At 36.8% G+C, this 10,560-nt stretch overlaps 2 protein-coding genes across 2 annotated transcripts; both read left to right on the top strand.

Annotated features, from left to right (window-relative positions):
• The first annotated feature begins 251 nt into the window (after window positions 1–251).
• On the top strand, window positions 252–4,054 carry LOC131937488 (histidine N-acetyltransferase-like). The gene is made up of 4 exons (XM_059294971.1): window positions 252–305; window positions 535–710; window positions 1,372–1,611; window positions 2,201–4,054. The coding sequence occupies exons 2-4, from the start codon at window positions 546–548 to the stop codon at window positions 2,804–2,806; spliced, it is 1,011 nt and encodes a 336-aa protein (XP_059150954.1). The 5' UTR covers window positions 252–305; window positions 535–545; the 3' UTR covers window positions 2,807–4,054.
• A 270-nt stretch (window positions 4,055–4,324) lies between these two features.
• LOC131937506 (histidine N-acetyltransferase-like) lies at window positions 4,325–7,936 on the top strand. The gene is made up of 3 exons (XM_059294989.1): window positions 4,325–4,865; window positions 6,517–6,756; window positions 6,954–7,936. The coding sequence occupies exons 1-3, from the start codon at window positions 4,632–4,634 to the stop codon at window positions 7,557–7,559; spliced, it is 1,080 nt and encodes a 359-aa protein (XP_059150972.1). The 5' UTR covers window positions 4,325–4,631; the 3' UTR covers window positions 7,560–7,936.
• The last annotated feature ends 2,624 nt before the right edge of the window (window positions 7,937–10,560 follow it).

Genomic DNA, 10,560 nt, shown 5'->3' with positions numbered 1-10,560 from the left:
GTTCACCCTCTAATAAAAAATAATTATTTTAGACTTCGGCTGTACAAGAAAGATTAGGTTGTTCATAAAATGTTCACAACAATAAATACTATTCATTGCTGCAATAGTAGTCTATATATTTAGCACTTGTAACACTTCACTCTCTTCACTCTATCTACATTAAAAAAATGGGTGACCTATTTTTTTTAAAGACGGTAGTGAGGGTGACTTTCTAAAGCCTGCAGTTGTAAAATGGACCAAAGAAGCATTTACGTATGTAGTTGCATGTAGGGCACTTTCGCCCATTTAAATTCCCTACACACAGTGTAAGTAGTTCTAGTTGTGCTATTGTTTTGTAATGTTTTCTTGCCACGTAAAGTTAGTATATTATACAGTGACTAGTACTGAATCAATAAGCGTAGAGCGAATCTGATCGAATTGGCTTAATATATTTCATAACTTAAGATGAAAGCAACTTAACAACAACAGCAAATTAAATCTTAGTAAATCGTTATCAGGTTTCATTATTACTATTTTTTTTGCGATTGTGTACAGGGAATATCCAAATGTCCAGCAACCCAGTAATCAGAAGAGCTGTCAGCGCAGACTACACTGACCTAATGGACATTGGGGATGTGTATGGAGGTATCGACTACTTCATGGCCTTGTACCACGACTTTCTAGACGACCCTGACATTTACCCCGTTGTTGCCGAGGTCAAGGGTCGAGCGGTTAGTACATAAAATAGGACAGTTTTAATAAGTTTAACATAATGTGTTTATGCACTACTCATTTCAAAGTAGGCACTTACAAGCCGATGTATAGTCCTCACCGACCCTACTCTCAAAACTAGGTGTGTTAGGTTGCGATTTCATTACACGACATAGATGTGAAACATAAAGATTCTCCAAAGTTCTGACAATAGCTTATTCTAAAGTAAAATAATTAATATATCGGCATTTCGTCCATGTCGGCCTTTTGTCCTTGTCGGCCTTTTGTAAAGGAGGCACGACTGTCCACACGATCACTTCATTAGCCCATGTCATGTATATGAACTCTACTTCATCTGCCTCGTAGACTTAAAGGTAGAAAGCGATAGGCCTACCTAACTTTCGTTATATTTAGGGTTAAAGTTGGGTTTATTTTTTTGGGGTTAGAAATGATGGGGGGGGGGGGGGGGGGGGCTTGTTAATTTAAATGAAAAACTTTCTGCTAACAACCGAAAATACCCTTTTAAAATATTTTATCAATTAGAAACCTCCATTACATTAGAAAAAGACAATAATAATAAAAATTCCTGAAAAAAAATGCCAATTATTGTAAAAAAAACTTTGGAATTAAAAAAAAAATCCAATATTTAAAATTTTTAAAATGCATCTTGCACTTCTTTAGGTTGGATTCTACATGAACCACATCGTCGATGGTGGGCTCACTGTGATCAAACGTGCCGGGCGAGTCCACAACTCACACAGGGGTGCTGGAATATTCCATTTGATGTCCCAAGAGATGGAGAGGCACCAGCAGGAGAATTACCCTGGGGTCAAGTACGTGGCCTTGAGTGCCAGGAGGTCGGCTGCTGAGAGGGCGGCCAGGGAGATGAAGGACCAGGGCTATGACGAGGTCGTCTTGAAGGTAAGGGGTCGTCAGGTGGGGTGTGTGTGGGGTAAGGATTAAATTGATTCGGCTTCAGTGAAAAAGGTGTCTCTATGTGTGTGGGTGTGTCATCTTAAGGGTTCGAGGATTAAGACAGACCTGTGGGGAACGTTGTGTTTATAAGTTTGTGTGTGGGGTGAGGGTGGGGAGGTGTCGTCGTAAAGATAAAGTACTTCAGTGAAGAAACTGTGTGTGTTAGGGGAAGGTGAGGGCCAAGAATAAGGTATTTGGCTTCAGGAAGAACTTGAAGAAGTTACTTTGGTGGGGTTTATCGTTTTACAATACTTAAGTCAGATCGATGGAGAAAACGTGGTTTTGTTGTGTGTGTGTGTGTTAGTGAAGGGTAAGGGGGGGGGGGAGAAAAGGAGAGTTGTTGAGACATGTCTTTGAAATATCTGAAATGTTTGTTTCACGTGATGGCGATATTAGATTTAGATATCTTGTGAAGATAATCGTTGTTAAAACCTTTAGAGATGTAAATCATTTAGTCGAAAAATTATTTTTTGTCATTGATCGTATTGTTTTGAAAATCTTTTAGAAAAAAAATCTTATTTGTATTATTCTTCAGCCGATTCACAGATTCATCTTCGACGTCAAAAAGATCAAGAGTAAATTGGACCCTGAAATAACGTCCCATGTGTTACCAATTACGTACGAGGACCTCAAAAATTTGTTTGGTTTTAGTGATGTAGTAGATGCGTTATTTCCGAAGAAAAGATTGTTCAATTTTTACAAGCCTTTTCGTTGCATGGAGGCCAACATCAAACACGTCATAAGCGAGAGACATGACGTATTTGCTACTACGTCAGCACCAATAGCTCGAAACTCTGAAGGTCAGGGACATTTTACAGACGAGGTGTTGCGTGGTATTGACATGGTCTCCTTCTCCGAGCGGTTTCCTGTTCGTCATGGTCTGGTGTACACGCTGGATATGTATGGACGTGACCAGGTGGGTGACGTCACCATCAGGTCTCACCTCCAGCGTCACGTGGGGTCTCTGGAGACCTTGACCCAAGCTGGCGGGACGCTGGTCATCACGTACGGGAACAACATCGAGGGCGAGAGAGTGTTTTCCATCCTACGAGAGTTGGGCGTGGACGAGTTGTCGCCCGTTGTTGATAGCTGGAAGGTGTTGTACGAGAAATGTGTGGATACACATTCTGCATCAAGTTAAACTTTAAGTTACCTTATCCTCTACAATTATGATGGAGTAATGAGATTTGTTCATTTGGGTTACTGAAGTTTTACTCGTTATCCCGTTGGACTATTGCTTCTTTTTTGCGAGGGTTAACTATCGTAAAGTTTTGTAGAAAATATTCCTTGAGCATTGTTGTGTAAGACTAAAAGAGAGATTCGCAACTATTATAAACCCTAAGAATCGCCTTTAAAGAAAGGCACGAATACATAGGTAAAGATTACCGACGCATTTAGGATACCTCACGGAATAAACCTGGTCTTTTAGAAAAACTTTCGACCTGATAAAAATATTCTTTGACCGAACGGAGACACTAGAGTCGGGTGCCATGGTTACTGAGTGTAAGAGAATTAAAGTCTACTCTTGGCCATAAGCTCTTGTCATTCGTCGAAAGCGCTGACTAATTTATCTCTCCCATCATTTGATGGACCTCATGGTAACAACGACGTAGTCTAGCGGTAGAAAGTACTAACCCCAAGACTCGAGTTTGAGATCCGGACTTGAGACCGCTAGACGTCGCTTGCAATTTATGTCCAATATGTTCATATTAGGAGGTGGCATGCACTTGGAGAGAAAGCAAAAAACCTTGCGAAACCCCGCATGTCTAGCGGCTGGGAACATGGGTGAGAGAAATGCTTGGGTATTAATTAAGTGTTCCAGTCTGGCTGGCTAATGAGCGAAAGCCTAAGCCGGCAATTTAGCATATATAAGAGAGTGAAAGAGAGAGAGGAGAGAGAGAGAGAGAGAGAGATTGACTATGAACTCTCGCACTGCTCCCGTTAAATAAATGATTCATCAGCGCGCAACAAATCGGGGAAGTGTAACGTTTTGCATCAGTATCATCTCTGCCATTTGTCTGCGGCACGAAAGAAAAAAATATTATGTATCACATATATTTGAATAATTTGGTCGAGAAAAACAAATACGGGTAGGGAGTTATCTCTTTTAGATGATTATATCAGGTATATATTTGCATGTATGTAATTAAGATATGGAGTGCCATGCGTTGGCATACAGACAGACACGTTGCGTGTACAGGTGAGAGAGGTAGTGTGGAACAACAAACAGGTGTGACTGTATAACGGACACCATGTGCAGTTTGTGCACTGCGTGGAGAAGAGCAGGATTGAAAGTTGAGTGGTTTGATATTTGTTTATATTCTGTAATCTTCTGTCTTTGTTGATATTATTTTAATATAGATATGCATATAATATTATAATAAGCTGTGTTCAGTCGTCCTTAAGTAATTAAATATACAGGTTATCTGTGTATTATTCGTAATGAATTGGACTGGAGTTGCGTTATATTATATTAGTTAGAATTAAGATGACACTGAAAAGGACGAAAAATTTCTTAACGAGGTGCATGTAACAACATTTTAATGAGTGTATACTAGTACATGGACAGAAATATAAAGAGGTATAGACCAAATTTTTATGTTTTAAAAACAGACATTTGAAAAGATAATTCAAGTAAACCATCATGAATAAAAATATTAAACTCATTTTTAAGACTGCAAGTTTTTATGGTAAGTACACAATGAAGTTTTAAAAATAAACCGCAGTTTAGAAGTTTAGGCGATGTATTTTTTTTTTGGTGTAAGAAGTCCCTCTAGACTGCAACCCTGTACCCTGTAGCATGATATAGCCTGAGCCTGCTGTAGCCTTATAATATGACCTGCATCTTTGTTTAGTGTATAAAGACCTGAAGCCTTAACAATGTAGCCATGAGCCTGCTGTCAGTTATGGGCTGGTATATATGAGATCAATTAAAGTTTAAAGAAACTTGAAAATAAAAATATCCAATGAATAACAAAATTAATAAACTTTCACAAACTTTTTTGTTAAACTGTAACTATACAGGACGCAATAGAATGTCCAGCAACCCTGTCATCAGAAGGGCCGTCAGCGCAGACTACACTGACCTAATGGACATTGGGGATGTGTATGGAGGCATCGACTACTTCATGGCCTTGTACCACGACTTTCTAGACGACCCTGACATTTACCCCGTTGTTGCCGAGGTCAAGTGTCGAGCGGTTAGTACACTGAATTTAGTGGGCAAATACTTATTTACTTTTCATTATAAAAGATACCATACATCGTAAAAGGAAGCGAGAGAAGTCAAATGAAATAAGGAAAAATCGAATGAGAAAGAGTTGACGGAAAGACGGCTAACATTCGTAATGAGGTTATAGCTAGAGACAGGATGAAATGACGCATACTTTGATGATGCCTCTTGCATCAATGGACGATAAAAGTTGTTGATGAACAACCAAGAACTATTAATTTCTCTATCAAAGTGGCAATACCCGAAAACTTTATTTTATAGATAGGTCCATAAAATTGACATTACAAAAAAAAAATCAATTTTTATAAAAATATCGGTTAAATTTACATGACCCGAAAACTCAATTTTTTTTAGAATTGATATATAGTTAACTCTACTCAAAAACTCTATAGTTTTATAGACATGTTAATTAAATAGACTTAAAAAGCTGGTTCTAAATAGTTCAAATTTTTTGTTGTTAAAAGCACATTTTTCAACCAAAATTAAATACATTTTATAACATTTGTTTTATTAGTACAAAATTACTTACGGTTTCATTAATGCTAGAAATAGTCAAGGAAATAAATACTAGTAATGTAATATTAATTTAGCAAAATTTTTTTTATTTTTAAATTGGACTAGTAGAGTCAGGGTGTTGTGGTAATTAGGGATGATATATTATTTAATATAAATACAATACTACGCTAGACACCATAGATCACTATTGTGTATTTTATTATGGAAAACAATTGTTTTGAATTATATTGTTTCACTCTCACTGCCCATTCCAGTTGACTTCAAGGAGAGGTCGAGGGCAGTTTTTGAAAATCTTCGAATTGATAAAATAATTATAAATGGCTTTTCAACAGCTTATATTCGATAGAAAAAAAATATAGAGTGTACTCGATGGTTACCAAACAGCTTTAATTTTTAAAAATGTAACTATAATTTTATCGCTTAGAATATTTTTAAAAACATTTTTTTTTAAATTTAGTATGATTACATACACTTTTCAAGCCTATTGTTATTGCCAGTCAATAAACATAAAACACGAGCCGACCCGCGGCGTAGCATACGCCGCTATTTAGTTGTTGTTTTTTCTGCTTATTAGAAATTCCTAATCTTTGAATTCGACACTACTCCCCCCCCCCATTGCCCCGTTAAAGTAGCAGTCCAGAACGAAAGTTTACCGACAACAATGAAAAGATCAAGCAGAAATTGTCACCTCCCCTTCGTTTCAAATTGTTTTAATAAAAGATTATCTGCCCTTAATAGCCATCACTGATTCTACGATTGGAAACATTGGTCGTGAGCCAAAGCTCACCAGACTGATGGGGTGGGGGTGGTAGCGATATGCCTGGAGAGCAAGGGAGGGGGAAGCGAGGCGAGCTACGTGGTGGTGGTGTTGGTGTCCCGCATGGTCCCCATATAGAAAATCATATATATATATATATATATATATATATATATATATATATATATATATATATATATATATATATATATATATATATATATATATATGTATATATCATTCGTGGTCTTTTTGTTTGTAAAGGCTAAATCAATTGTGTGAGCGTTTGGTTTTCGTTTTTCCAATTTCATTTTTGGTGGAATAAGGGAACCTAAATCTCTGTTAGATTGGATTCAGTATGAACCACATTATCGACGGTGGACTCACGGTGAGCCGACGTGCCGGGCGAGTCCACAACTCACACAGGGGTGCTGGGATAATGCATTTGATGACCCAGGAGTTGGAGAGGCACCAGCGGGAGAATTACCCTGGGGTCAAGTACTTGGCCTGGTGTGCCAGAAGGTCGGCTGCTGAGAAGGCGGGCAGAGATATGAGAGACAATGGCTATGAGAAGGTCATCTTAAAGGTAGGTGGCTTCATGAAGGCGTGAATAATTTTTAAAGTAAGGTAAAATGAAATAAGTTTTTGCTATATTAGATCACGTAAGGTAGATATTAGCATTACAAAAATATTTTAGGATTTAATAGGTTTAACGAATTTACATTTTCAAGCATTTTAGGGTTTCAATAAGTTTAATTTTTTGTTGTTAAAATTACTGTTCAGCCAACTCTCGGATTTATTTTTGACGTCAAGAAGATCAAATGTCACTTAAAACCGGAAATAACGTCACAAGTCTTATCAATGACGTACGATGATCTCAACCATTTATTTGGTGTCGGTGACGTAGTAGATGCGTTATTTCCAAAGAAAAGATTGTTCAACTTTTACAAACCTTTTCGTTGCATGGAGGCCAACATCAAACACGTCATAAGCGAGAGACATGACGTATTTGCTACTACGTCAGCACCAACAGCTCAAATCTCTGAAGGTCAGGGACATTTTACAGAAGAGATGTTGCGTGACATTGACATGGTCTCCTTCTCCGAGCGGTTTCCTGTTCGTCATGGTCTGGTGTACACGCTGGATCTGTATGGACGTGACCAAGTTGGTGACGTCACTATCAGGTCTCACCTCCAGCGTCACGTGGGGTCTCTGGAGACCTTGACCCAAGATGGCGGGACGCTGGTCATCACGTACGGGAACAACATCGAGGGCGAGAGAGTGTTTTCCATCCTACGAGAGTTGGGCGTGGACGAGTTGTCGCCCGTTGTTGATAGCTGGAAGGTGTTGTACGAGAAATGTGTGGATACACATTCTGCATCAAGTTAAACTTTAAGTTACCTTATCCTCTACAATTATGATGGAGTAATGAGATTTGTTCATTTGGGTTACTGTAGTTTTACTCGTTATCCCGTTGGACTATTGCTTCTTTTTTGCGAGGATTAACTATCGTAAAGTTTTGTAGAAAATATTCCGTGAGCATTGTTGTGTAAGACTAAAAGAGAGATTCGCAACTATTATAAACCCTAAGAATCGCCTTTAAAGAAAGGCACGAATACATAGGTAAAGATTACCGACGCATTTAGGATACCTCACGGAATAAACCTGGTCTTTTAGAAAAACTTTCGACTTGATAAAAATATTCTTTGACCGAACGGAGACACTAGAGTCGGTTTCCAATGTTACTGAGTGGAAAAGAATTAAAGTCTACTGTAACAACATGAATTCTTTGTTGTTGTGGGTTAGTTTTCACACAGGAATACAAGCAATAGTGGCAACTTCAAATGATGACTTTATTTACACTATATACAGTGAGAATGATAAATCCATAGTTATTCATGGTAAATCCATATTAGAAGATACTCAACAAGTACAGTCACAGTCACGACTCCAAGTCATGGAGACATCTTACATTCACTGCCACCGTTCAAGTCCCAAGTCCTAGCACACAACACCCGTTCACCTTTTGCTCTCCCTTTTATACGGTCCATTCTCTCCCCTTACGTCAATGAGCGATCTCACCCAAAACATGAAAAAACACATGACGATCGCTCAGACAGTCCTTCCGCTAGCCAGGTACTCTTCATTCATGCAAAACACAATATAATAAAGATACATAATAATACAGTCTGTGACACGTCCCCCCTTCGAATAAAATTTTGTGTAACAAAATTTATAAATACAATATTAGTAGGGCAGGATCATGTGCCAGACAACAAAATTTATAAATACAGTATTGGTAGGGCAGGATCATGTGCCAGACAACAAATAATTGTGTACAATTCAAAGTAGAGTAAAATATATTCATTTTAGACTAAGCACTTGTAGTCATAAATTTATAGTGCATACAAATACAACAGTATGTAGTGACTATATCAGTGATAATTAAAATATGTCAGTGTTTTGAACAAAAACTTTAAATGTCCAAGCATTATATGTAATATTTAATGCATCAATATACATTCACATAGGAGAAAAAAAAACCATTTCAATTACCCAGTAACTGTAAAAAAACTACATCAGTTGGGATAAATAATATACCAAACTAATTTGGTACAGGACTTAATTCCAAAACATAACACATAGTTAAAATAAAGACATGAATTAAATAATTATATCCTATGTAGTAAAACAACCTTATCATCAAGGCATGTTATTACTACACATAAGTAATATACCTTATTGTCTCCCCTAGTCGACCCATTTCAGTCACATCTAGGTCACAACACAATCACTTTCCTGCCTTCCACAGGTATGACTAACACACAATTCATCATTGAGACTTCCGTCTTATTGTTATGCGGAATAAATAGTCTCTAACTTTTACTTTATCCATTATTCCTTGTTAATTAATAGTATAGAATAGGTTTAACATAATACAGTTTACATTCTTTTGAAATAGTACACAATTTATATTTACTGATACAAATTGTTTGATATCCATATTTTACAGTTACAGACTGTATAATATTAATAAACTGTCAATTGATAATTTAATCTTAGCATCCTCTATAGCATGAGTAATCGTTCTCGTGCAGTTGACGATGACCTGTATGCCATCTCTCCCTCAAATTGTAGCTTGTAGCTGTGCTACCATAATCATTTCCTAGATTTCGTGTAACTTGTGTTACTTCATCTGTTTTAATATTCTCCTCTGGTTTCTGAACAACGTCAGTAGTTATCTTGCTTTGTGTACGTTCGTTTGGTTCATCAACCAACTCAATATAAATATTATGGCATTGCTTTGGCCTCTCATAATATGTGTTGCGTCGGTAACTTCCATTAGTATACCTATTCACACTTTTGTTATTCTGATTTGAACTTGATACATTATTCCTTAAATTACTGTATTTCTCACATGACTTTCTGTGTACATAATTGTTTCTTCTCTGATTTGCCAACCTATGCCAACATTGATTTTGGTAATGACCTGTTTTTCCGCAGTAAAAACATCTAGATTTTGGCTTCTTATAAACATGGTGACTGTATTCATAGTTTGCTAAATTTCTTTTTCTTTCATTCTGTGCATTAATGACATTAATGACATTCTTATTAACATGTTGACTGTATTCATAGTTTGCTACATTTCTTTTACTTTCATTCTGTGCATTTTTATTAACATGGTGACCGTATTCATAGTTTGATACGTTTCTTTTACTGTCAGTTTGTAATTTATTGACATTGTAGTTTGTAGATATTTTTTTATCTTTCTTAACTTCCTTGTGCTTCTTTATTGATTCTAGTTCACACATAAATTTCTGGGTTAATTTCTCCATTTCTTTGTTAAATTTATTCTTGAGTTCTAGTATATCTTCTTTATAGTTTGACTCCAATTTTTTAAGTAACTCCTCAATAGGTACGTTCTCTTCATTGTGGCTTATTAAGTTCACTGATTCATTAATCATCATTAGTTTATCATGATTCCTGCCATTCTCCGATGGACTTATTAAATCATCACTGCCATTGACTGATGGGCTTATTAAATCATTTTGACTACCATTCTCTGATGGACTTGTTTCTTGTTGACTGCCATTCTCTGATGGACTTACGATACAACTTTCAATAAAATTCTCGTGTACCTGCGTTTGAGTCGATAAAGAGTCAATCTTAAAACATTCTAATGTATCTGTCACCTTTAAATCATTATTAAGTTCAACCTCTGTTTTATCCTTGGGTTTCAATTCTTCCTGGACTATGTTACTCTGTTCTTCATTCCAAAGGTTGCCAATATTTACTTCTTCAAGTTCTGCTTTAAATTCTGTCTGTTCACTTTCTAATTTTGGTTCATTTGTGTCTGTTATAGCTTTCATTTCTAATAGTTCTTGTTCAT

The sequence above is a fragment of the Physella acuta genome, unplaced genomic scaffold, assembly GCF_028476545.2.
Source record: "Physella acuta isolate Inbredline_101_S28 unplaced genomic scaffold, ASM2847654v3 ptg000211l, whole genome shotgun sequence".
Lineage (NCBI taxonomy): Eukaryota > Metazoa > Mollusca > Gastropoda > Physidae > Physella > Physella acuta.
The sequence above is the reverse complement of the archived record's forward strand: the minus strand, read 5'-3'. Positions and strand labels throughout refer to the sequence as shown.

What these genes read in the sequence shown, in the direction of transcription:
- LOC131937506 (XM_059294989.1), top strand. Translation starts at nt 4,632, where the DNA reads ATGAATAACAAAATTAATAAACTTTCACAAACTTTTTTGTTAAACTGT. An exon ending in CCGAGGTCAAGTGTCGAGCG is followed by an intron (nt 4,866 to 6,516) that starts GTTAGTACACTG and finishes AATCTCTGTTAG; the next exon opens with ATTGGATTCAGTATGAACCA. An exon ending in ATGAGAAGGTCATCTTAAAG is followed by an intron (nt 6,757 to 6,953) that starts GTAGGTGGCTTC and finishes ATTACTGTTCAG; the next exon opens with CCAACTCTCGGATTTATTTT.
- LOC131937488 (XM_059294971.1), top strand. Translation starts at nt 546, where the DNA reads ATGTCCAGCAACCCAGTAATCAGAAGAGCTGTCAGCGCAGACTACACT. An exon ending in CCGAGGTCAAGGGTCGAGCG is followed by an intron (nt 711 to 1,371) that starts GTTAGTACATAA and finishes GCACTTCTTTAG; the next exon opens with GTTGGATTCTACATGAACCA. An exon ending in ATGACGAGGTCGTCTTGAAG is followed by an intron (nt 1,612 to 2,200) that starts GTAAGGGGTCGT and finishes ATTATTCTTCAG; the next exon opens with CCGATTCACAGATTCATCTT.